The sequence below is a fragment of the Kogia breviceps genome, chromosome 4, assembly GCF_026419965.1.
Source record: "Kogia breviceps isolate mKogBre1 chromosome 4, mKogBre1 haplotype 1, whole genome shotgun sequence".
Lineage (NCBI taxonomy): Eukaryota > Metazoa > Chordata > Mammalia > Artiodactyla > Physeteridae > Kogia > Kogia breviceps.
In genome coordinates, this window is record NC_081313.1 from 35,131,217 (window position 1) to 35,158,171 (window position 26,955).

Here is a 26,955-nt window from a genome sequence, read left to right on the forward strand (position 1 = left end):
AGTGGCAACTTTGCCCCAGGCCTGGTAGTGCTGGGCTTCCCATGCAACCAGTTCCAGGCATCCGGAGAACACCAAGTACCAAGAGACCCTGAATTCCCTCAAGCTCATCAGAGATGGTCACGCTTTTCCAGAAGTGTGTGATGAACGGCACGCAGATGCACCTGCTTTGCGCATTCCTGTGGAAGGCCTTGCCCTAGCCCGCTGACAACCACTGTTTTCAACAGATTCCAAGCTCATCACCTGGGCTCTGTGTGTGGCAAAGATGTTGCCTGGAAGTTAGAGAAGTTCCCCAAAGGTGCGTCTGTGCCCAGCATGGAAGCCCTGCTGTCCCAGGAGGCCAGCTGAGCCTAGGGCTCCCCTCCTACCTCTGCTGCTTGCCAGTCACAGCGCTGCCCTCTGTGGGGGTCTCATCCATAAGGTATTTCCTCTACACCTGCGTGCAGAAGCCGCCTGATAACCAGGAAGATCCCCCTAGACGGATGCTAGTCCTTTCCATCCCAGCCTTCCCTTTGCCAGACCGAGGGTCCTTACTAACAAAGAGTTGGGCATCAGAAAAAGAAAAAAAGAAGAAGAAGCTGTATACATATAATTCCTCACTACGTCAACTGAGAGGGCATAAAAATCAGTAGGAACAAACGAACCTAGCACCAAGATCTTGGTTTCTAATACCATCTTATAATAAAAGGAACCAGGGTTCCTTGAAGAAATGGTTGATTCTAAAACTGGGGGAAGAAATATATAAGATGAGCCTAAAGCATCTTGTAGTACCAGAAAATAAGAAAGTGCTCAAAAAGAAAAAAAAAAAAAATTCCACAATGATAGGGGTATGTTAAAGGGATAAAGGACCCAAGTGAAAAAGTTCTCAATAACCAAAGCTGGAACAATTTGAGCAACAAAATAGATAAGGTAGTATTGGATTATAACTCAAAGTATATAATAAATATCCATGAGTACATACTGATAAAAATAAATGATTAAATAAATAAATAAATGGGGGTGAAGAGATAAATCTCTGCAGAATTCCAAATAACTTATATAAGTGTCTTGGCCTCAAGGAAGTATATCATAACACCCCACTCATCAGGTGTGGGCTGTGTATAGTGACTTTCTTCACTATAGGGAAACATACAGAATGGAAAAGGAGGTGGTGGAGAGTTAACTATATAGTGGAAAAATCTGACATACACGACCTAAGGCAAGTAATCAAGGTCAACTTGGTGTAATGTTGATAGTATGTACCTTTGTTATGATGTGATGAAAATGGCACTTCACCTCTATGTTCTTCCCCCCCGTAACTTCATCTAATCATGAGATAAGCATCAGACAGATTCACATAGAGGGACATGCTACAAAATACCTGGCCAGTACTCTGCAAAACTGTTAAGGTCATCAAAAACAAGAAAACTCTGAGAAACTATCACAGCAAAGGACACAAGGACACAAGGAAGACATGACATCTAAATGTAATGTGGTATTGTGGATGAAATCGTAGAACAGAAAAAGGACATTAGGTAAAAATTAAGAAAATCAGAATAAAGAATAGCTTTTAGTTAATAATAGTGTATCAACATTGGTTCATTAATTATAGAAAACATACTGTACTAAAAGTAAGATGTTAATAACAGGGGAAACCAGGTATAGAATATTTGGCAACTCTCTGTAATATCTTCCCAATTTTTCTGTACATATAAAACTGCTCTAAAAAATTAAGTTAACTAAAGGTCAAAATATGAAGCCACAAAAAAAAAACTGGAAGAGAATATAGGGGGTTTTGTTTTTATGTTTTTAAGAACTGAGAAAGTCTTTCCAAGAGTGACATCTATCAGTGGATATCTGGTTAAATAAATTATGGTATGATGGTATGTTTATTTAATGAAATACTATGTAACTGATAAAAAAAAGAAGTACCTTTATATGATATAACATAATCTCCCACATATAGTAAATGAAAGCAACAATGTACACAACAGTATATTATCATTTTTATAAAAATATATCTTAATGCACACACAAACACCCTCTCCCCTATATGTTTGTATATCTCCGGAAAGATAAACAATGTCCCGGTAACAGTGCTTGCTTTGAGGGCAGGGAAACTGTTTAGTTTGGGGTCAGAGATTGGCGAGACAGTCACTTTTCACTAAACTTGTGTTTCATGTGTATGTATTACTTGAAAAACATAATCAAATACTTCTTTAAAATTCAGTTATACTTATTCTAAATCTAATAGCCTTTTTGCTGAATAATATGCAGTAGAAGTGAAAGAACAAGTGAGAATGATATCTTAGAAAGCAAAATGTGTACTAATTCACTTAGAGAGGAAGAACAAACTACATATAATGATTGGACTTGTTCAACAATAAAGAATGATATCTTGATATTTTATTTTCTTCACTTGATACCAGGTAAACAATGTCTTTGCCAGCTCAAGATGGTATAATATCGATATTGAGGATCATATACTATTAAAAAAAACCTTTTCATACATAATTGTATTTAATATTTACAACTGCTTTATGAAATAGATATTAATGCCCAAATTGTTTGTTAATGATAGAGCCTAAATGTGACCTCAAAATAATCACTGACTTACTGAATTATACAGTATAAGCAGTAGCTTAATATTCTGAGCTCTAGTTTTTAAAAATTGGATAGGATAGTATACTTCAAATTACACTGTAAAGTCCAACAGAAATGATAATGCAGGTAAAGATTTGCAAAGAGAATTAAAAGCTATTATTCTAAAATAATGAATGGTATTCTATTGATACCTTTTGAAGAATTCCTTATTGAGCCAGTTTCCTTTGTTTTAAAAAAAAAAGTGTGTTGAGAGAGCCACCTTGTGTTCTAAATTTGAAAATACACATTTTGGGAACATTCAGTATACTTTCAGTTTCAGGGCTCTGTTTTCAATTTGCTGATTACTGAGGTACCATATTTCATAAATGCTGGATTCATGCTTTTTTTTTTTTTTTTTTTTTTTTGTGGTACGCGGGCCTCTCGCTGTTGTGGCATCTCTCGTTGCGGAGCACAGGCTCCAGACGCGCAGGCTCAGCGGCCATGGCTCACGGGCCCAGCCGCTCTGCGGCATGTGGGATCTTCCCGGACCGGGGCATGAACCCGCGTCCCCTGCATCGGCAGGCGGACTCTCAACCACTGCGCCACCAGGGAAGCCCTGGATTCATGCTTTTAAACGCACAAAGACAAGTGATGGCAGGATCTATGCCTCCATTTTTAATTGTAGCAGCTAACACAGTACCATACATGAAGTAGGTAATGTTAGTTGTCACTTAACCATCATTCTATTACTGGGAAACAGCAAGAGAAAAAAAATGGATGATGGTGGGAACTTTGTCTGAGTTGGTGGTGGGGAAGTTAGAGGGGGAATGGGGAGGAGAAGAACCTTATACTTGCATAAAGATTTTAACTTCTACAAAATACTTTCATTTCTATTAGTGTAGTTGAAAAAAGTACATGGAGACTGAGTGCAGGACCTCTAACTGAAAGGTGAAGTTTTGAATTCTCCCCTCACAGTACTGGTTCTTTCACTTAATAAATACAAAAACTATTGAACACCTATGAAATAGTTACCACTTTAGAAGCAAGGAATATCAAAATGAATATCTTTACCTGAAAGAGTTCACTGTCTAGTGGGAGAAACCACAAATAACTAAAATGTAATGTGAACAATGGAGAAAAGCAATATATACAAATTGTTATGGAACACAGAGGAGAGGAATAGTAACAACAACAATAACAATGTTGAATATTTGAGAGTGAATTAGAAAGTATATTTTTTCATTTGTTTGTCAAAACAGTCTAATATTTGAGAATAGTAGCTTAGCCAGAGTGTCATAGCTACAAAGTAAAGAAAACTCTAACCTGGTTCCTCTGATTCCAAATTTCATGGTTTCATCAGCATTTCCTACAATTCCTGAGGAAGTACTGAATTAAGAGCACAGGATTTGAAATGCGAAAAACCTATGTTCAAAACTAGACCTTCCATATACTGTGGAATCTTTGTTAAGTAACCAGACCTCTATGGGTGACTTCCTCCCTTTGCAAAATCACAGTAATTATACCAACTTCTCAATATCAGATGGAATACTGATTATGATGTTTATAATGTACTTAGTGTAGTGCCTGGCAGGGTAAACATTCAATAATAGTACTTTATTATACCTAGACAATTTTTATTGTTAGACACAAATGTGGTATTTAATATTTAACCATCAAAACAGATACCCAACTAAAATGGAAACGAGTCAGTGTGTCACACTAATGCATAGTGCCTGAATATCGGCCGTGGGATTCTAAAACAGAAAGAGCATAAGGTTCAATATTTATTAGCTGTTAAGCCAAGCACATAAGAATGAAATTGCAGGCTTCCCTGGTGGTGCAGTGGTTGGGAGTCCGCCTGCTCATGCAGGGGACGCGGGTCCGTGCCCCGGACCGGGAGGATCCCGCATGCTGCGGAGCGGTTGGGCCCGTGAGCCATGGCCGCTGAGCCTGCGCGTCCGGAGCCTGTGCTCCGCAACGGGAGAGGCCACAACAGTGAGAGGCCCAGGTACCGCAAAAAAAAAAAAAAAAAAAAAAAAAAAAGAATGAAATTGCCCTAATCTTTCTTTTTAAAAATATTGTTATCTTTATGAAGTTTTCATCATTATATAATTAGCTAGTATAATTATAAACTTAAACTAGTACAACCTGGGTTTCTCAAATTTATAGTAAAAATGTGATAGCAATAACTATCACGGAGTCTGTCTCTGGCTCTGTTCTTGCCCTCTTTCCAGGGCCTCCCACCTACTCAACTTACTCTGAAGAAGTGGTCTTGCGCCGGTCTTCTTGGTGGTAGTAAAGTAGTTAGAATCATTGACTTTGGTGCTGGACTGCTGGAGTTCATGTTGTAGCTCTACCATCTACTATTTATAACTCTGGATAATTTGCTAAACTTCTGCGTATCAATTTCCTCATATGTAAAATGAGGCAAATACTGGGACCAATGTCATAGTGTTAAGAGGGTTAAATGATTTAATATTTGCAAAGCACTTTGAATATCAATACAATATTATTTTCACACCACAGTTTCTCCACTTATTCCTTTCTTACTATGATATTGCCTGTCAATAAATCAATCACTTAACAAATATTTATGGAAAGACTATTATGGACCACAACTGTTCTAAGTACTAGGGAGAAATAGTAAACAAAAAAGAAAATAGTCCCTGCTATCCTGGAGCTTACGGCCAAGTGGACTGATTAAAGTTACAGAAGTTTCCACCACTGTTGCTACCATCAGCTGTTGCTGGTGATAACCAAGGGTATACTGAAAGCTTATATGCACATGTCAGGGCACTAATGCTTGCAAAGGAGGTTCCATCTCCCATTATGCAAGAAGACATTGGCACCAAAGTTGCTGATGCCTTGTAACTCAGCACATTGAGTTTTTACTCCTTTTATTGCTACTCCCTTGCTCTAGGACTCAGGCAAAGACGACAGGTTAGAGGACAGTGAGGAAGAAAAGCATTATCTTCTCCCAAATGACACCTCATCAGCTCTATTTTTGAACAGAACTTAATGTTCCTTGACTCTCTTTCCTTAGAATGTTCTTTTATGGAAAATTCACTTGGATACACACCTCATAGTTCTCCAGACATGTCCAAATGTGCCTTACTTCTACGGCAGATGTTGCTAAGTCACATGGTGGGGAATCCCTACAAACTGGGTTTATCGTGCCTTAGAAAACTCATTACTAAATCCTGGAGTGCATTTGACTTAAAGAGTGCTTAAAAAGTATTTATTATATAAATTATTTTGAGATATCTGGTTGCTTTATTAGGTCTCATAATTGTCAATTAAATATTATTTTAAGTATCTCAACTTTGAGATAATAATTCCAAAATGAAAGCAAATAATATTCAAATAAATTTATCTTTTATGTTTTAGAATGTGCTACTCTTCATAATATGATAAAAGGGCTACAACAGACCATTGAATATCAACATAATTTGAAAGGTAAGTTAGAAAAAAAAGTGAAATCTAAAAAAATATGATATATTTAAGCACCTTTAAGAAGAGTTTTGGGCTTCCCTGGTGGCGCAGTGTTGAGAATCCGCCTGCCAATGCAAGGGACACGGGTTCATGCACCGGTCCGGGAAGATCCCACATGCCACGGAGCAGCTGGGCCCGTGAGCCATGGCCACTGAGCCTGTGCGTCCGGAGCCTGTGCTCCGCAATGGGAGAGGCCACAACAGTGAGAGGCCTGCATACCACAAAAAAAAAAAAAAAAAAAAAAAAAATAGAGAGTTTTCATAAACAAAACGAAAAGACAACCCTCAGAATGGGAGGAAATATTTGCAAATGAAGCAACTGACAAAGGATTAATCTCCAAAATTTACAAGCAGCTCGTTGCAGCTCAATATCAAAAAAACAAACAACCCAGTCCAAAAATGGGCAGAAGACCTAAATAGACATTTCTCCAAAGAAGATATCCAGATTGCCAACAAACACATGAAAGAATGCTCAACATCACTAATCATTAGAGAAATGCAAATCAAAACTACAATGAGGTATCACCTCACACCAGTCAAAATATCTAGAAACAATAAATGCTGGAGAGGGTGTGGAGAAAAGGGAACACTCTTGCACTGTTGGTGGGAATGTAAATTGATACAGCCACTATGGAGAACAGTATGGAGGTTCCTTAAAAAACTAAAAACAGAACTACCATACGACCCAGCAATCCCACTACTGGGCATATACCCTGAGAAAAGCATAATTCAAAAAGAGTCATGTACCACAATGTTCATTGCAGCTCTGTTTACAATTGCCTTGACATGGAAGCAATCTAAGTGTCCATCGACAGATGAATGGATAAAGATGTGACACATATATACAATGGAATATTACTCAGCCATAAAAAGAAACAAAATTGAGTTATTTGCAGTGAGGTGAATGGACCTAGAGTCTGTCATACAGAGTGAAGTAAATCAGAAAGAGAAAAACAAATACCGTATGCTAACACATATATAGGGAATCAAAAAAAAAAAGGTTCTGAAGAACCTAGGGGCAGGACAGGAATAAAGACGGATATGTAGAGAAGGGACTTGAGGACGTGGGGAGGGGGAAGGGTAAGCTGGGACGAAGTGAGAGAGTGGCATGGACTTATATATACTACCAAATGTGAAATAGATAGCTAGTGGGAAGCAGCCGCATAGCACAGGGAGATCAGCTCAGTGCTTTGTGACCACCTAGAGGGGTGGGATAGGGAGGGTGGGAGGGAGACACAAGAGGGAGGAGATATGGGGATATATGTATATGTATAGCTGATTCACTTTGTTATGAAGCAGAAACTAACACACCATTGTGAAGCAATTATACTCCAATAAAGATGTTTAAAAAAAAAGAATAGAGTTATTACATCTCTGACAGCAAATTTCTCTTAATTTGGTCTTGTTAAGTTCGTCAGCTAAGGGCTGGACTCCTTACTACTTAATAATACTTCCTAAATAATTGTGAACTAAGAAATGTCATGCTGAACAGAACAATTCAGTCATATCCTGACAAGGACATCAGGGTTTTATAATTGATTATAATAATTCCATTACTTTTGAAAGGTTAGAAGTATATTTATCCTCAGTAGTATTCTTGGTCTAATAACCCTGTGTTCAGTTTTGAAAGATGGGTATTACTAGTAATCACATGATGAGTATTCTATTCAAACTTCAGTGATAGTTTAGTTTACATTTTAATTTTTGTCATAAACTAAGGCTATGTTTGTGTAAATGAAGCCAACACATTCAGCTTATCTTATTTTTGCTAGTCATGCTAACCCAATCAATAGGCCTACCATTTACAAAATGAAGCAACCTAGTGTTTTGTCCTGTTCTGATTTAGCTACAGTGCAGTTTTAGTGGGATGTTCCTCTTCTATATTGGAGTTTAGACTAAATTGCCTCCAAGGTCTCTTCCAACATAAAACTCACATCAAACAGGAATTTTTCATCTTAGTCCTCTGCTTTTATCACAAAGAAACAACTTTACATATGTAGGTGAGATACAGTGGTGATCTTATATGCTATTTATTTGATTTGACATGTTATTCCTTATAGTCTTTATAATATTCTAATTGAGATGTATCTTTTTTAAAGAATTATTATTAGTTCTTACTTTTTCCCCATCGCTCTCCCTTAAAATATTTCCTTAAGTGTTGATGAAACAAATATAGAAATTGTATAAGAAGACTTCACACTTACATTGTCAAACAGCATCTGCAGTACATAAAGGACTCATTTCCATATTAATACATCACTAAAGCTATTCTGGAGATCAAGAAGGGTGATAGGTAGGGAACCATACCATCTCCAATATCTTTTCTTTTGGTTAATTCCTGCAGACGTCTGATCGCCATTTGTCCATTAGATTTTCACTTTACTTGGTTCTAGCATTCTGCTCATTTTTTCCCAGCATTTGATCCCCATCCCACACCTGGTTTGGGCTTTCATTTGTCCATCTCAATGCTGATGGCTCAGAACAACCACTTTTAAAAAACTGTGTATGTTCAAAATCCTTTACAGGATTCAAATGGTATTTAACGCTTTCCAGTATTTTGTTCAAATAAAACATCTACCAGAAATTAATGTTAAATACTTTGAAGTCCCAGAAACTCAATTATAATTCAAAAATGAATATGTTAAATGTTATTTCTTTGTCAGAGGAAATCAAATATCAACCAATGGTCAAGAGCACCATCTTTTCACAGATATGGTAGTACAAATTTTTTAATAACCCATTTCTGAAAATAGATATCCTATGCTGTCTCTCAGGAAGAAATAGCGATTCATTGATTTCTTTTTTCCAGTGTTTCTACAGGCCTTGGTTGGGGCAAAGTGATAGATGAACTACCTGTCTTTCTTCTCTTTCATCCATTTGATTTTCAAGATTGTATGGTTAATTTGCTTATCTAGGCTACAGTGGTTACAAATGTCTGCCTCCCGAGAAAGTATTTCCTCTTCTTAATAAAAACCTGATTTTTTTCTTCTGACATCCATTCTTCATCCACACAATCATATGCCTCAGTGGAAGCTAATTACACCCCAACTCCAACAGAGGGCTACTGGAATAATTTTCCTCTCTTCCAAAAAAATGTTTTCTTCTAGTTGTTGATAAGTCTGCATATAATGCCTGAAATTGTTGCAGACTCTTTGCTTTCAGCTTGAAAATTATGACAGCTTGAGGATAGCAGGAAGAAAAGACTAAAAAGACATGGTTTCTTGACAGCATTATTGAACTAGTGAATCAACTACCCTCTAGGCTTAAGAGTTTCTTCTACCACTGTAAGAGAAATGATACCTCCCTTTACTCTCATCCATCAATCTTTTCAGTAGGGGCTTATGGGCTATGTAAAAGATGATCCATTGAGATGCAGAAAGAAAACAATGAAATTCCTATTTACATTTATTTTTATCTAAAAATCAAGGCAAATAATTTGATGAAAATTTAATAGTGGAATGTTATTCCTTACTCTTTCTGTATGTCAGTTATGCATCATTTATAATGCACAAGATTCCTCTTCTCCCAAGGAGAGTGGGAGTTCTAAAACTAAACAGTTGCATCTTTATTTTTTCTCCAGTCTCAGTGTATTGACATGGAGTACAGTTTACATGTACCTGGTTAAGAGGGTTTATATATTATATTAGCTACTTATGATCAAACTAATCCTTTCAAAATACACAGTAGCTTTAAGAAATAAAACACATTTGACAGTAATACTAATAACACAAACAGTCAAGAATAAGAAAGTAGCAGAGCTGTTACTTGCTACCCTTGTACAAGTTCATCAGACATATTAAAAAGTTAAAAATTATGAAAATCTATCATACCTGATGAAATGTCAGCCAATGGTAGCCAAGTAACTGCCTTTGGGAGAAAATTAATCTATAGCAAGACTGTTTTCAAATGAATATTTGGAAATGGTTCTATCATTAAGTGATTTGGGAGCCGAAAGTGTCAACTTTAAATATTCTCACCTGGGCTTCCCTGGTGGCGCAGTGGTTGAGAATCCGCCTGCCGATGCAGGAGACACGGGTTCGTGCCCGGGTCCGGGAAGATCCCACATGCCGCGGAGCGGCTGGGCCCGTGAGCCATGGCCTCTGAGCCTGTGCGTCGGGAGCCTGTGCTCCGCAACGGGAGAGGCCACAACAGTGAGAGGCCCGCGTACCACAAAAAAAATAAATAAATAAATATTCTCACCTGCATATTAAATTTGGCATAGAAATGCTAAATTCAATAAAAATTTTTCAATGATTCTCAGTGATTTTGAACCCTTTCATTAAATGTTTGTTTGTTTGTTTTTAAAAATCTTTAGAGAGGCTTATAAAAACAACAAAGAAGATGGATTTTGACAAAATTTCAAAAACAATCACTTTTGCATAATTGGTGTTTGGGATTGAAAAACGAATACAGTAGGTCCTCCATATCTGCAGGCCCTGCATCCATGGGTTCAACCAACCTAGGTAGAAAATACTTGAAAAAATAATTCAGAAAGTTCCAAAAAAGCAAAACTTGAATTTGCCAAGGGCTAATAGCTATTTACATAGCATTTACATTGTATTAGGCATTATAAGTAATCTAGAGATAAAAAATATACAGAAGGATATGCATAGGTTATATGCAAATATTATGCCATTTTATATAAGAGATCTGAGTATCCATGAATTTTGGTACCCACAGGGAGTCCTGGAACCAATCCCCCACGGGTACGCAGGAATGACTGTATTGTGATTTAGTAAGCGCAGCCAGTGATGAGTTTATTCCATTAAAACCAAGTATCAAAACAATCTGAATAAGAAAACCAGACTTTGAAGAGTTAAATCAACATTGTAAAAACTATTGATGCATTTTCAGTTCCATTGTTTCACTAAAATGTAAATAATAATAATGATTCAATAATTTTAAAATTTTATAACAGTACTTTAAATAATATTAGAATAAATTAACATTTTTCCTCTTTAGTTCACCTTTTTTACTCCTATTTTATCTGTTTTAAGAGTTATATACAATTAGAAAATAGTATATATATATACACATATATGTTATAAATAACTAAACATGAATTGGGATGTACACGCTCATCTTTTTTTAAATAAATTTATTTAATATTTTTTTCATTTTGGCCTCATTGGGCCTTCGTTGCTGCATGCGGGCTTTCTCTAGTTGTGGCGAGCGGGGCTACTCTTTGTTGCAGTGCATGAGCTTCTCATTGCGGTGGCTTCTCTTGCTGCAGAGCACAGGCTCTAGGTGAGCAGGCTTTGGTAGTTGTGGCACACGGGCTCAGTAGTTGTGGCTCGTGGGCTCTAGAGCACAGGCTCAGTAGTTGTGGTGCACGGGCTTAGTTGCTCTGCGGTATGTGGGATCTTCCGCACCAGGGCTCGAACCTGTGTCTCCTGCATTGTCAGGTGGATTCTTAACCACTGCACCACCAGGGAAGCCCATGCTCGTTATTTTTATTAAGAGGGCATACAATTATAAGAGTTTGGAGACTATTAGTTTAGAACACGTCAGCTGTTTGTCACTACTTTTTAGATTTTGTTATTTATCTTGGTCAGTCTGTTCCCTCCTAACATCCTACCAGTTATATATGACATAGTGGTTGGTCCCCCTTACCTAGGTAGTAAACCTTTTATGGCAATACCATTGGAATTTCATAGCTTAAGGGAAAACGTGAGCCTCTCATTCTCATGAGTGATTGGATGATCAAGTTAAATATATTTTTTGAGATGTTCTCATTGTCAAGGACCAAAGAAGTTCTTCCTTTAATTACTGCTAACCTGACACCAAGAAGGAAAGTCATGAAACAATATTTAGTGAATTGCATCTGATATGCTATCAGGGTGGAGAGAGGCAAAAGCCCATCATGCAGGTTATGCACAAGTGTTGGCAGCCCTTTATACTATGGACTTTTTTTTCTTGTTACTTGATTACCCTATCCTCTGCTCCTCAACTTTAGTCTTTATACCTCAAAGAATGAATTCATCCTATCTTTGAAGTAATACGTGTTTAGAGTTCAGGATATGAACACAGAAATAGACTGATTCATCACAATATATCAAATGATAGGAATATTTCTTATATTATTGTATATTATTCTATATACTGGTTTAGGAAAGAAACTTCCGTAACTCATTATATGAAAGATGGTGACATTATGCCTTTTGATTTATGACCAGTGACTACTAATACCAGGGCAAAAAAAAAAAAGACTTGGAGGTTTTTCTCCATTAGAGGAGAATTATCACCATATAACCAGTCCCAGATCAATTGAATTTCAGGAATTTAAACACATGGGTGGTAAAAAAAGAAGAGAAAAGAGAGAGACACATGAAATCAGCTGCAAATATGGGGCACCTCCAAATTCAGTAGAATTTAAACTTATTTTTGCCAGTTACCTCTAGATAATTTCTTATAACTTAATATTGCTTTTTTCCTATCTAAACTGAGTTTGAATAACTTGAATTTATTTAGGACCTTATACTCTAACAGGTAAGTTTTAAGGAACACACTGTTATGTACAGTGCAACTTACCTATACAAAATTGTACTAAACAAAATGATTTAGTCAAAACTGATCACTGATCAGAATGTTTAAAAAGGGGCAATAGCACATATTTAGTGCTATTCTATAAGAGAATTATCTGAGAAAGTAGGCTAATCCATGATCAGCTACTTCTTAAGAAAAAAGTATTGCTAAAATTAAAAGTAGTTTGAAAAGTGTAGAAATACTTCTTTCAACATAATTGTGAAAAATACATCCTTGGAAAGAATAAAATAGATTCTAGACATAGACCCCAATATTTGCTAGTGTAATGTATGACACAAGGAATATTTCAATTTATTGGAAAAAGAATGGCATTTTAAAGTACGGTGCTGGCCTAACTAGCTTACCATCTGGAAAGCTTTCCCACCACATCAAAAATAAATTCCAGATGGATTAAAAAAAAACTTTAGTGTAAAAACAACAATGAAAACTTAAAAGAAAATCCAGGAAAAATGTACAACCTGGAGCTGAGGGATATCATCTTAACCAATCTGGGAACCTCAGATACCATATAAAGAAAAAAAAGACCTAACAGACTTTCTTAACATCAATGTAACAAAAGCACAGACAACAATGTAAAAAGAACTTTGCTTGTTATTTGTCACACAAAAGTCAAAAAGCCAATAATTTATTTGAAAAAGTATTTTCAAATACCAATGTAGTTTATATCTGCAATACGGAGAGCTCTACAAATTGATTAGCAGAGATAAAGAGAATTTTTAAATGGGCAAAAGATAGGAGTAAAAATATGGAAATGTGTATGTGTGTGCATATGTATGATCCAGAGGTTAAGAACATGGAGAAAAACACAGAAGGTTACACAATTACACCAGGGGTGTGGAGGCAATGGGAAAAAAAGAGGGAGAAGAAGAAGGCAGAAAGAAAGAGAATGGAAGAGTTCCCTAAAAGTATCTCAGCATGTATGATACGACCCTATTTACGTAAAATTATTTAAATGTATGTACAAAAATGCAAAGAAAAATTATAGACTTGAAGGAAGGTCCATTTTTAAGAAATAAGTTTTTTTGCAAAGTAATATATATGGTACAATTTTATACTGTTAAAAACAAATAAAACCAGTACAAATGTGTGGTATGTTTATATATAATGGTATAAACTGGGAGAAAAATAGAGAAGGGATACAGACCAGGCTGTTAACATTGATAGCTTCAGTAAGGTGAGTGGATAGGGGACGTGTATAGAGATGATTAGCTTTCCTTTACAGTTGCTTCACTTACTAAAAGAAGCAAGTATACTTTTATAAATTGGAAAACATCGAATACCTTTTCTTTCATTTTTCAGTGATGGATACTTCAGCAATTCCAATAGATACAAGAGATATTTGTTGCCTAGTTAGCACAATCTCTTTATACTGAATGGTGAGGCACTAGAGGATTTCCCACTAAGATTAGGAACAAGGCAAGGAAATCCTCTCTTACCACTCCTTTTCACCATTGTGTTGGAAGTTCTAGCTAATACACTAAGACAAGAAAAGGAAATAAAAGGCATACAGATTGGGAAGGAAGAAATAAAACTTTTTTCAAAAATGACATCATTATCTACATGGAAAATCTAAAATATTCAACAAAAAAATCTTCTAGAACTAAGTGATTATAGCAAGGTTGTGCTATACAAGATTAATATACAAAAGTCAATTGTTTTCCTATATACTAGCAATGAACAAGTGGAATTTGAAATTTAAAACACAATATTTGGGGCTTCCCTGGTGGTGCAGTGGTTAAGAATCCACCTGCCAGTGCAGGGGACATGGGTTCAAGCCCTGGTCTGGAAAGATCCCACATACCGTGGAGCAACTAAGCCCATGCACCACAACTACTGAGCCTGCACTCTAGAGCCTCTGAGCCACAACTACTGAAGCCTGCATGCCTAGAGCTCATCTCTGCAACAAGAGAAGCCACCGCAATTAGAAGCCCGTGCACCACAACGAAGAGCAGCCCCCGCTCACCACAACTAGAGGAAGCCTGTGCACAGCAATGAAGACCCAACACAGCCAAAAATAAATAAATAAAATAAAGAAATTTTTTAAATTAAAAAATAAAAATAAAACACGATACTATTTACATTAGCACCTCCCAAAATGAAATACTTAGGTATAAATCTAACAAAATATGTATAAGATATATATAAGAAAAACTACAAAACTTTGATACAGTAAGTCAAAGAAGAACAAAATAAATAAAGAGATAGTCCATGTTCATGGATAGGAAGAGTCAATATTGTCAAGATGTCAGTTCTTTCCAACTTGTTCTATAGATTCAAAGTGATTCCAATCAATATCCCAGCAAGTTACTTTGTGAATATGACAAACAGAGTATGAATAATGCAGAACTTGGAATTATTGTTATCCAGGTCTAATGTCTCATTCAGCCCTGTCAGTGATCCCAGTTGGGCACTGAACTCAAGTCCTGACCTCTATCTCACACTGATTCCCAGTTCCAGTCCTGGCTCCAATCCTACTTCTGGCCTAATTTTAGCTCTGAACACCTTTAATGTCTGGCTCAGGTAGAGATCCTGACTCTATTTTGAACTCTCACCACACACTATACCAGGATTGGCTCTTTCCTGATCTAAGTATATCTGATTTTCCTAAAAACACCTAGAGGTTAACAAGAGTGAATACAGAAAACTGGGAAGCACCACTCCTTCTCCATCATCCTTCATCAAGAGAAACATTTTGGTTATATACAAAAAATGTCAATTATGATAGGTGTGAAACAGTAGGACAAATTAAAGATGCAAAACTACATTTTAATTAATTTCATTTTTTCTTATTTAAGTTTCACATGGAAAGGCATTATATAAATACAACTGTGGTACTTAATAATGTTGCTGAAAGCTAAAACCTCCCTTTCTTTCTAGCTTAGGATATCACTCTTCTCTTTTGACAGTAGTTTTGTTTCCCTCACCAACTCTGCAATACAAACTATATTAATCCTCAAATACAGATCAATCCAACCATAAACTGTTTTACTTGCATTGCTACAACTACTGAAGGCTATTGGTGAAAAATCATACACTGCAGACTCCTTTTAATTTTTGAGTCCCAGTATCACTTATACCCCTAATTTATCTTGGCTTTTTAAATTTTCATCCTTTAAGCCCCCAACTTTAAATGTTTCTTTCTCTTTCAACCTACGTTACTTCCTACATCACAGAAAAAATGAAAGCTGTCAGGTATAAACTACCTCATTTCCTGTCATCTACCACCCCTTCTTCCCACTGCACTTCCTCCAACGTATTCATACGCAGGCATATCCTTATTTCCTTCTTCTTTAGCTTAGAAAAAAGAAAATCCTTCTTCTCATCCAAAGTTTATTTCTCCGCATGGGTTTAACTCTCATCTCTCTTCACCTCTCTCTTCTGGGATGTTGCATCTTCGGTTGTCTCTTCTTTTCTCTCTTTCATTTCCCTCTTTCTATTGGCCATTCTACTCAGCACTTAAACAACTCAGATCTCTCCCATCTTTTCAACAAACAAGACAAAGTTTTCTTGACTTTGGGTTTACTCCCTCCAATTACCCTCACTCTTTCCTTTTACAATCGAATCTCAAGGGAATAGTCTGCATTCACTATCTCCATTTCCTGACCTTCACCTAGTCTTCAACTTAGAAAAATTGAACATCTCCCAAAGTTTTCAGATTCAAAGTTCTTTCATTTTATCTTTTTACTGCATATATTGCCATTGATTATAACCCCCTTAAACTCTCTTTTCTTAGTAACACCCTCACCTGCGTCTCTGGACACTTCTTCTTAGTCTTCTTTATAGGATAGTCTTCCTTTGGCCACCTCTAAATGTTGCTCAGCCTACGAGAAATATTCTCCTGGATACCTCAAGCATTTCAAGTTTGGCGTGGTAAAGATCTAGATTCATCACTTCACTCCTAAAAATCTTCCCCTTTTAATTTTTCCCAAACCAATGAACAGTTTTCAACCACTCAAATCAGAAACCTAGAAGGCAAACGTTCCCTTTTCTCTTTTGCCTCTGCTATCCAATCAGTCACTAAGTCTCCTGTTAATTCTATCATCTAAATAGTTATCTTTATTTTCCTTTTGTCTCCTACTGCCAGTGACCTAATTTAGGCTCCTGTTATTTCTTACTTGATCTATTGTTACTGATATCCATTCCTCTGTGGTCAACCCCCACCCCCATTCATCCTCTGCACTGCCGGATAATCTTTTTAACATGTAACTAATCATTTCACTTCACTGTGTTCAAAATTCTTTGATGGTTCTGTAACCTATAAAATAAAATTCAAAGTTATTCATATAGAATATGTCTACCTCCTATTAGGCTACATCTCCAACCTATTTAACACATTCTCCTTACAATTTACACTCCAACAACACTGTATTTGAATTGTAATTTTCCCAAATGTGCTATATTCACTCAAGCCCAAAATCTTCTGTGCAGTTTTCTGTATCTGGAACACATTCCTCATTTAAGTCTCAGCTCAAGTGGTTCCTCTTCTACAAATCCTTTCCTGACTTCAAGCTGACCTAAGCTTTTCTTCCACAACTCCCCACCATATTTCAGACACACTACCATTACAGAGCAATTATCATAGCATATCATAACTATTTACACATCTGTCTCACCACTAGGCTGTAAGTTCTTTTTTACTTTTCGGTACTCGGGCCTCTCACTGTTGTGGCCTCTCCCGTTGCGGAGCACAGGCTCCGGACGCGCAGGCTCAGCGGCCATGGCTCACGGGCCCAGCCGCTCCGCGGCATGTGGGATCCTCCCAGACCGGGGCACAAACCCGTGTCCCCTGCACCGGCAAGCGGATTCTCAACCACTGCACCACCAGGGAAGCCCAAGGCTGTAAGTTCTTTGAGGAGAAATAATATTTTTGTTTCATCATTCCCAATGTCATGCACAGAGCCTGGTGTGTAGTTGATGCTGTATGCATGTGTTGAATACATACGTGAATGGAAACTTGAACTGTTAAACATATTCCCATATTAATTAAAAAGTTCTATATATTAGGATATTCATTGATGTTTTTTACACAGGTGAAAATGAACAACTAAAAAGAAATGCTGATCTTATGAAAGAAAAGTTAAAAACTCATGAACAGGTGAGTTTGTGTGTCTTCATATTCAATCAGATCCCTGTGGAGCATTGTCTTCCCAAATTAGAAAAAAAAAAGTAGTTTTTTTGATTAATAAAGACAGCCAAAATTTTTAGAGTAAATATATATGGGAGTGCCAGAATTTTTAATAAATAAAATTTTTTTAGAAAATACAAGTTTTGAGGACCCTTGGCTTTTTACAGACTATAATGCACTAACATATAACTTGCATTACTTTTTCTTTCTAACAAAAAGGGATGCAATAATTTTGCCATATATTTTTACATTATGTTAATAGACTTTTTACTGTAGAATATACTCAACTAGCACTTTAAAACTTTTTTATAATACAGTGAATGAGTCTTCAATATTTATGATTTGAGTAATTTATTGCAATTTTATTGTACCATCTAAATGAAGACAGCATTTTATGTGGATCACCAATTAATTTTCTCCCAAGGGCTAACATACCCTCTGCTATGTTTTCTTCTCTCCCATAAGAACAGTGCCATGATGGCAATTATAGAACATAAAACACAGTACCTAGAACATAAAAGGTCCTCAGTAAATGTAAGTTCCCACCCCTCTGCCGTTTGGGAAGTTTATTATGCTAATTTTTTCTCATCTCCTAAGAGCCAATATGTCAAACTCTGGCAGATCTAAGATTTCCAAAACTCAGCTTGGATCTGTATACAGCTTAGAACTTCAACTTGAAGGATCATCTCTATTTCAATCTGGTTCTTCACTTGAGGAGCCTTTGAAGAAATACGGGCTAATTCTATAACCCTTCCAGGGCTTCTGGGAAATACTCAGGAGTAATGAATGGCATCTGACTGTGCTCTTGGAAAATTTAGCTTCTCATCACCAATTCTGAAATATCTCTGGATTATATCCCATCCTTTATTTTTCCTTTCCTCTGTTTCCTTTATTTTTCCAACATTTTCATATCTTGCCTCTAGAGTTCAACAATAAATGTGAAGTCAGGGTGTAACTGGGACAGAGCAAAAGGGGGGAGATTTTTGCCTCTTTTCTCTTCTAAAATGCCAAGTCATAGAATACTGCTTTATCTAGAATACTATGAATTTTCAGAGGGATGGGAATTACAGAGAAAACTCCATGATCCAAGATTCTCAACTTATTAATCACTGTCCAAAGCAAACTAAAGATTACCTCAATCCAATGAAAATTCTCTAGTACAAAACCTCCAGGCACATCCAAAACATATGGAGAATCACTCCCTAGAAACAAACTTAGGAGTTACTTAACGGCCATATTTATGGAATATGTTAAGAATTATTAAGTTTTATAAGAACAAGAGTATAACCAGAAGCTGTCCCTTGGAATTTAAAGTTCCCAGAAATCAAATGAAAAGAAGGCAACCAAGAATAACTTGTTGGAACTTTGTCCTCTTAAAAAGAAGAAAGGATTGGACTCCTTGGGGCTGACACAGGCTAAACTAGGGGAGAAGAACCTAATGAGATACAGCCTGGCCCCAGCCCAGACATTTAGGATAGCCTTATGCCTCCAGGCTGCAGTGAAAATCCTGGGGCTTACCAAATTAATGGCAACATTTCAGGTGGCAAAGTCAATGCGGAAAAGATACACAGATTTGTCTCTTGTGGTTTCCCCGGGCAGCAACTGCTTTAATGCAACCATCCGAGTCAGGAGTAGTTTATGAAAGGCACTCTATAGTTGCCCATCTAGAAATCTAGATACAAATACAGCAAAAATAGCAGTTTATGAGATTGACCCCTTTAGTCACCTGCCCAGCTTTAATCAAAGGCAATGGTTGGATATGTTCAGCCATTCCTGCAAGTTGCCTGGCAAAAAAAAGTAGTCCAAGTAGGACTCCTGACTATATCCCCTTGAATTTTTGATAATCTAGAGGAGCTATTCACTGGGTCTAGGCTAAGAACCTCTGGCTTAATTCTTATTTGCACTCTCATTCATTCAAAATATATATATTAAGGGATATACACTAGGAGTTAGGAATACAACCGTGAGTAAAAACAAAGTCCCTGCTTTTATGGTGTTTAGAGAATTTTCTGGGCCTCTTGCCTTGATCGTTGTCTCTTTCTTACTATCCCACCTCACTTTTATTCTTCCTGCTTTCCTTTTCTCCTGCCTGTGAGTGGTTTCTCTATGTAGAAACATACCTCTGGAAAAATTGTAAATTTTATCTTTGGAGGATTTCTCTCTCAATACCTCTCTCAATGCCATTCTCCGTATTAGCATAATAAATCACTTCTATGCTTCAACAACCTAAGAAACTAACCTCAGGAGGCTGTTGAGCACTTCTCAAACCACAAATTCATCCTTCTTTAGCCTCCCCATAAAACTAGCCCTTACCTAGGCAATGCTTAACCTCCTTCTAGGAATTAGGAATGTTTATATAATTTTCAGAAACAGAAATTCAGCCCACATTCAAAGGTATTCATCCTACATTAGGGTAAGCTCACAGGCCATCAAACAGTTTAAAATATAGCTTTGGTGCTTTTTTGACATATTTTAATGCTGTCATGGCATTTATTCATACAATTAAACAAAATATTTTGAGCATCTATGATATGCTCTTAATATAGTGATGAGGATTCAGAGGCAAAGATAAAAAATCATTGTCTCTAGATGGTCTCTATCTACTTGGACCAGAAATTGGTCCTTCTCAAAGCTGAGCATTCAAACAATGAACAATATCTTTCCCCTCTAGATATGATTATATACCAAAAATTAATATAAACTTTGAAAATTTCATCTTTCTAATTAATCAAAAGTTGTCTACACATACTCAAATTGAAGGATGAATGTATATTTTAATCTTTAGGAATATAAGGATAGTATTGCCAAACTTATGAGTGAAATGAAAATCAAAGAGGAGGGACATAAGACAGAACTAACAAAACTTTATCAAGATATGCAGAAAAAAGGTAAGTTTTTTATTTTTAATTTACTGAATTCTAAGATGCCATAGGGCTTCCCTGGTGGCACAGTGGTTGAGAGTCCGCCTGCTGACGCAGGGCACACGGGTTTGTGCCCCGGTCCGGGAAGATCCCACATGCCGCGGAGCGGCTGGGCCCGTGGGCCATGGCCACTGAGCCTGCACGTCCAGAGCCTATGTTCCCCAAGGGGAGAGGCCACAACAGTGAGAGGCCCGCGTACCGGGGAAAAAAAAAAAAAAAAAAAAAAAAGATGCCATAAAACAATTTACACAGATATATATATATTACTTTTTTCAGTAATTGCTAGTATTCTGAATAAACATTGCCTTGACACATTTGAATTTAGTTTTTGTTCCTTTCTATATATTTATGTGATATAAATTATAACATTTAGAAATTGGACTCATGGAGTTTGCACTTAACATTATTTAATGTGAAATAGTTAATATCATTGTAAAATTAATATAAAATGTATAGTTAACTTTGATATTTATATACTCAGCATATTGAATATAATTTCACTAATGAAATATTCTTCCTTCAGCAAAGTCTCATGAAATTATGTTGAGTTAACTGGTTTCATAAAGGTATTAAAAACTTTCTTAATGAGACTAGATGCACACCATATGCAAAAATTAACTTGAAATGGATGATAAGTCTGAATGTAAACCTACATCTATAAGACAACTAGAAGAAAGCATAGAAGATAATCTTTGTGACCCTGAGTTAGCCACAATTTCTTAGAAAGAAACAAAAAATAAAGGAAGAAAGTTCTAAATTGAACTTCTTCAAAACTATTAACTTCTGTCCTTCAACACTGTTAAGAAAATGAAAAGACAGGCCACAGACAGGAAGATAATACTTACAAATGCATAGCTGATAAAGGACTTATGTCCAAAATCTATGAAGAACTCTTATAACTCAATAAGAAGTCAAACAACCCTGTAAGGAAATGGGCAAAATATTTGGACACTTCCCCAGAGAAATACGGATGAAAAGTAAGCACATGAAAACACGTTCAACATAATTGGTTAATAGGGAAATGCAAATTAAAACCACAATAAGATACCACATTGCACCTTTTAGAACTGCTAAAATCTTTTATAAAACTATCAATACCAAGTGTTGGTGAGGATGTGAAGCTATTGTAACCCTCATAAATTACTAGTGGGACTACAGAATTATACAGTCATTTTAGAAAAGAGTTTTGCAGTTTCTTTGGGTTCTCTGAGAAGCAGATGCCTAGACAGAATTAGACATTCAAGAGGTTTGTTAATGCAAACATCTGTGAGGGTAGATAGGGAGGGAACTGGGGGAGATGGGGTTAGCCATGGGTTTATGATACAGGTCTAACCTCTGTGAAGAAGAGAAGAAAGGAAGGTGTGTTGGGCGGGAGAAGTCTTAGACTGTCACACACTTATAAGAAAGTTTCAGCAAAGTTGGGCCAAATTTGCCCATCAACCAAGTTCTGCAACTCTCAGGAACAAGTCTGCCTTAGTGTCCCTGCCAAGTTCAGTCACTGGCTAGGAGCAGCTCTTGGGAATCATGACCTCAGCATAAACATGGTCATGAAGACAATGAGCCAATTATGTTCCCTGAAGTTGGAGATCTGAAAGATGCATTTTCATGGCCACAGCTGTCCCCTCCTTATACTGCACACACCTACTTCTCCATAGGAGTTCGGGTAGCAGGTCCTCCATGGTTCTTGTGGATGTTTCTTCCTCAGGAGAAACCTAGAAGAGGGATTGTTGAAATGTTCTTCCTCCTAGGGACCTAACCATGTCTTTTCAGCCAGCAGGTTCTAGACCAAAAACGTGGTTCAGACTGGGGAACTGAGCAAAGGATAATAATTTTTAACTGGGGCATGTACCCTCAGTCTCCTGTTCCTCCATTTGGATTCTTTTGTACTAGGTGTTAAGCAGCTTGGCTGCTCATCTATTAACTAACTCTACAACTCTCGAAAATCAAGCCCCTTTGGCCGCTCTCTGACCTTCCTGCTCATTATGATAATTGTGGCCTCCTGGTTTTTGGCAGTTAAGCACCATCATCTGGCTTCTACAACTTGGTGGGGGAGGGGGGACACCATCCCCATAGATATTAATAAGCCCAACTTTATACTCACCTCTTCTGTCAGCCCGAGCTTGCAGATGAGAGCGACCATTGAACTTCTTGGTGGTGCTGGTTTTTCTCTCACCAGCACATTCCTTGTGGTCTTGGTTAATAGTGTGTCTTCTGGGCCCTCCTAAGGAACATAATCTTTTGCTGAGTTATCTTGTCTCACATAACGTATCCACTCAAGCATGCCAACTTTTGAGAGCCTCCTTATGCCTTTCTCTACAATCTGCCAAGGCATCTCAGGTATTCCCACTTCACTCAGCTTTGACCAGTGCTTTCTCTAGAGATCTAAGGCTACTCTGTAACAGAGTTTGTCCCATATCCTAGGTCCCTGCTAGGGTATTATGTCCCCTGTCCCTAAGAGTATCTTCAAGTCAATGAATTCTTGCTTACCTAGTCTTACTTTCAGTCTTCTTCTATCCAGCACCCTCAAAGTCCATTCTCAAGGGTATTCACATGGCTCTTTCCAATACAACCTAGCTAATTCTTGCAGCTCTCTGGGGTATAATCACTTTCCCCCCTTATCAGCCCCAGCACTCCCCCAACCAGGTTATACGGCGCTTTAACCCTAGTTATTGGCCTAGCAGCCAAAAGAGGAGGGAAGGGCATCTTCCGAGAGGAGCCTCTGCAGCATCTTTCATCAGCTAGGTTAGTGCTAGTTCTTAATAGGAAAAAGTAGGTCTGAAATTTCTGAGCATTTAGGGGAATTGTCACAGCCAGCATCCTCACAGGTGTTTATCCAGATGCTCCTGTCCTATTTTTCAGGATCTTAGGTGTTCCCAACTAGGACCCTGATCTAGCATAGCAGACCTGTTTTGGCTGAACATTTCAACATCTCTGGAGTTCTGCAACTTTAACGATTAGATTTTCTGTTGCTCAGCTCTACCTGCTCTTCCACTAGAGTTGGTGAGAGCCTGTTTGTAAGCTACCAAAGGGTCCCTCTGGCTCTCACACCTATTCTTTTTGTTTTGTTTTGTTTGTTTTCCTTTTCTCTTTTTTTTTGAATTTTTTTTTATACAGCAGGTTCTTATTAGTTACCTATTTTATACATATTAGTGTATATATCAATCCCAATCTCCCAATTCATCACACCACCACCATCGCCCCCCCGCACCCCTGGTGTCCATACGTTTGTTCTCTACATCTGTGTCTCTATTTCTGCCCTGCAAACCCATTCATCTGTACCATTTTTCTAGATTCCACATATATGCATTAATATACGATATTTGTTTTTCTCTTTCTGACTTAGTTTACTCTTCATGACAGTCTCTAGGTCCATCCACATCTCTGCAAATGCCCCAATTTCGTTCCTTTTTATGGCTGAGTAATATACCATTGTATATATGTACCACATCTTCTTTATCCATTCGTCTGTCAGTGGGCATTTAGGTTGTTTCCATGACCTGGCTATTGTAAATAGTGCTGCAATGAACATTAGGGTGCATGTGTGTTTTTGAATTACGGTTTTCTCTGGGTATATGCCCAGTAGTGGGATTGCTGTGTCATATGGTAATTCTACTTTTAGTTTTTTAAGGAACCTCCATACCGTTCTCCATAGTGGCTGTATCAATTTACATTCCCACCAACAGTGCAAGAGGGTTCCCTTTTCTCCACACCCTCTCCAGCATTTGTTGTTTGTAGATTTTCTGATGATGCCCATTCTAACCGGTGTGAGGTGATACCTCATTGTAGTTATGATTTGCGTTTCTCTAATAATTAGCCACACCTATTCTTTAAATCTTTAAATTCTTGTTAACAGCTGTTTCTCATTATCCCTCAGTAGGACGTCAATTTAATTTAGCAGTAACTCCAACTCTACTGCCTTTGTGGGCATAGTTTCCCTCTATCTTTCAAATGCCTGAACTATTACACCTGCAAGGCATTCACCTCCACCAGGACATTTCCCCCAGATTACTTCTGGTGAAATCTTCAGCAATCAGACCCCCATTGTGTACTAGGAACTACCAGTACTCCATATACCACAAATGATGGCTTCCTCATTTCTTACAAAGCAGTAAGTGCCCCATCATACCTGTTTTCTTGTGCTAGCTCAGGTCCTCCAAGGAGCCGACAAGATGGGAGTAGACAGTCAAAGAAATTTATTGGACAAAATGCTTATGAAGGGAAATGGTGAGGGAGCCAGAAAAAGCTGATGTAGTTCTAGAGTCATCCTGTAATTTGAGGCCCTCTCTAACTAGGAACCCAGGATTTGTGTCCCTCTTTAACCACTAAATCTCCTATTTATTCTCTAGGCATTTAGAGAATATTATTCTCTAGATATTTAAGAGTACAAATTAGTTTATTCATTCAAAAGCATTCAATGGGCAACCTTTGCATCGCAAGCATTTTTCAGGGGCTTGTTAAAAATATATAAAAGCTACCCTGCATGTAAACAGTTTCTAAAATACATGTTTTTATTAATAAATTCTACTTTCTTGTAGATTGTTTAAAATTCAAAAAAAAATCTTTTTAAGATTTTTGAAATGTTAAGATGAATTTATGTTTTTATGCAGTTGAATTAAGTGAAGAAAAGAATAAAGAACTGATAGAGAAAAAGGAGGTGGAAATTTCAGAGTTAAATGCAAAGTTAAGAACTCAAGAAAAGGAAAAACAAAGTGAAATAATCAAACTACAGCTAGAGGTAAGTGTTTAAGGCTCTGCTAGATTTGAGGATGCATCCCTTAGTCTAGGCCATACTTTGGTTATTTGTCATCAGAGTGAGATAAATTTCAGGATTAGAAACAACCCTGTGAGAGGGCTTCACACATGCTCATTCTTCATCCATCACATGCAATGCTTAAACCTTGTACAGTACAACTGTTAGCTACACTGCCTTTCAGCACTTGGCCTCAAGGTGGGACTCTTCAGTCATTCAAAAGGTCCTGATTTCCAGAAAGGGTATTTTCCTCTGACAGCAGAGACAGATAACTCATATTACCTGCATTTTACAGCTGAGTCTATGCAGCCTTTTTAGGACTACCATTCCAGCTGTAGGGAGAGTGTTTCTAATCCTTAACATTACTCTCTCCTCAGCAGAAATTGTGGAACCCTGGTGAACTAACTGGAAATTTCTTTTTCTTTATTTAAAATAAAAAGAGAGGAGACGGCTTAAAGATGGCGGAAGAGTAAGACGCGGAGATCTCCTTCCTCCTCACAGAGACATCAGAAATACATCTACACGTGGAACTTCTCCTATAGAACACCCACCGAACGCTGGCAGAAGACCTCAGACCTCCAAAAAGGCAAGAAACTCCCCACATATCCGGGTAGGGCAAAAGAAAAAAGAATAAACAGGGACAAAAGAATAGGGACGGGACCTACGCCAGTGGGAGGGAGCCGTGAAGGAGGAAAGACTCCCACACACTAGAGGCCCCTTCGCGGGCGGAGACTGCGGGCGCCGGAGGGGGAAGCTCCGGAGCCGCGGAGGAGAGCGCAGCCACAGGGTGCGGAGGGCAAAGCGGAGAGATTCCCGCAGAGGATTGGGTCCGACCGGCACTCACCAGTCCGAGAGGCTTCTCTGCTCGCCTGCCGGGGCGGGCGGGGCCGGGAGCTGAGGCTCGGGCTTCAGTCGGATCCCAGGGAAAGGTCTGGAATTGGCAGAGTGAAGACAGCTTGAAGGGGGCTAGTGTGCCACGGCTGGCCGGGAGGGAGTTCGGGAGAAGTCTGGAGCTGCCGAAGAGGCAAGAGACCTTTTCCTCCCTCTTTGCTGCCTGGGCGCGAGTAGAGGGGATTAAGTGCGCCGCTTGAAGGAGCCCCAGGGGCGGGCGCGGAGCTGCCGAAGAGACAAGAGACTTTTTCTTGCCTCTTTGCTTCCTCGGGTGTGAGGTGAGGGGATTAAGAGCACCGTGTAGAGGAACTCCAGAAACGGGCACGAGCCGCGTCTGTCGGCACGGACAGTAGAGACGGGTGTCGGACGCTAAGGTTGCTGCTGCCACCACCAAGAGGCCTGTGTGCGAGCGCAGGTCACTCTCCACACGGGCCCTCCCGGGAGCCCGTGCAGTCCGCCACTGCCGGGGTCCCGGGATCCAGGGACAGCTTCCCCGGGAGAACGCACGGCGCGCCTTGGGCCTGTGCAGCGTCACGCCGGCCTCTGCCGCCGCGGACTCGCCCCGCCCCCGTGCCACTCCCTCCCCCCAGCCTGAGTGAGCTGGAGCCCCCGAATCAACTGCTCCTTTAACATCGTCCTGTCTGAGCGAAGGGCAGTCGCACTCGGACAACC

General features: G+C 38.4%; 1 protein-coding gene and 1 long non-coding RNA gene across 5 annotated transcripts in view; one reads left to right on the plus strand and one right to left on the minus strand.

The window, feature by feature from the left end:
• LOC136793988 (uncharacterized) overlaps nucleotides 1-22,859 on the minus strand; it is a 109,928-nt gene extending 87,069 nt beyond the window's left edge. For both annotated transcript variants that reach the window (XR_010840121.1, XR_010840120.1), the window contains exons 1-2: nucleotides 22,744-22,859; nucleotides 22,284-22,354 (exon numbers count right to left, since the gene is read on the minus strand). This is a non-coding gene — a long non-coding RNA (uncharacterized lncRNA). The remainder of the gene's footprint in view (nucleotides 1-22,283; nucleotides 22,355-22,743) is intronic.
• CCDC152 (coiled-coil domain containing 152) overlaps nucleotides 1-26,955 on the plus strand; it is a 42,794-nt gene that overhangs the window by 6,468 nt on the left and 9,371 nt on the right. For all 3 annotated transcript variants that reach the window (XM_067030936.1, XM_059060926.2, XM_067030937.1), the window contains exons 4-7: nucleotides 5,947-6,015; nucleotides 17,627-17,691; nucleotides 20,507-20,609; nucleotides 25,250-25,377. In XM_067030936.1, coding sequence (XP_066887037.1) covers nucleotides 5,947-6,015; nucleotides 17,627-17,691; nucleotides 20,507-20,609; nucleotides 25,250-25,377 — 365 coding nt within the window. The remainder of the gene's footprint in view (nucleotides 1-5,946; nucleotides 6,016-17,626; nucleotides 17,692-20,506; nucleotides 20,610-25,249; nucleotides 25,378-26,955) is intronic.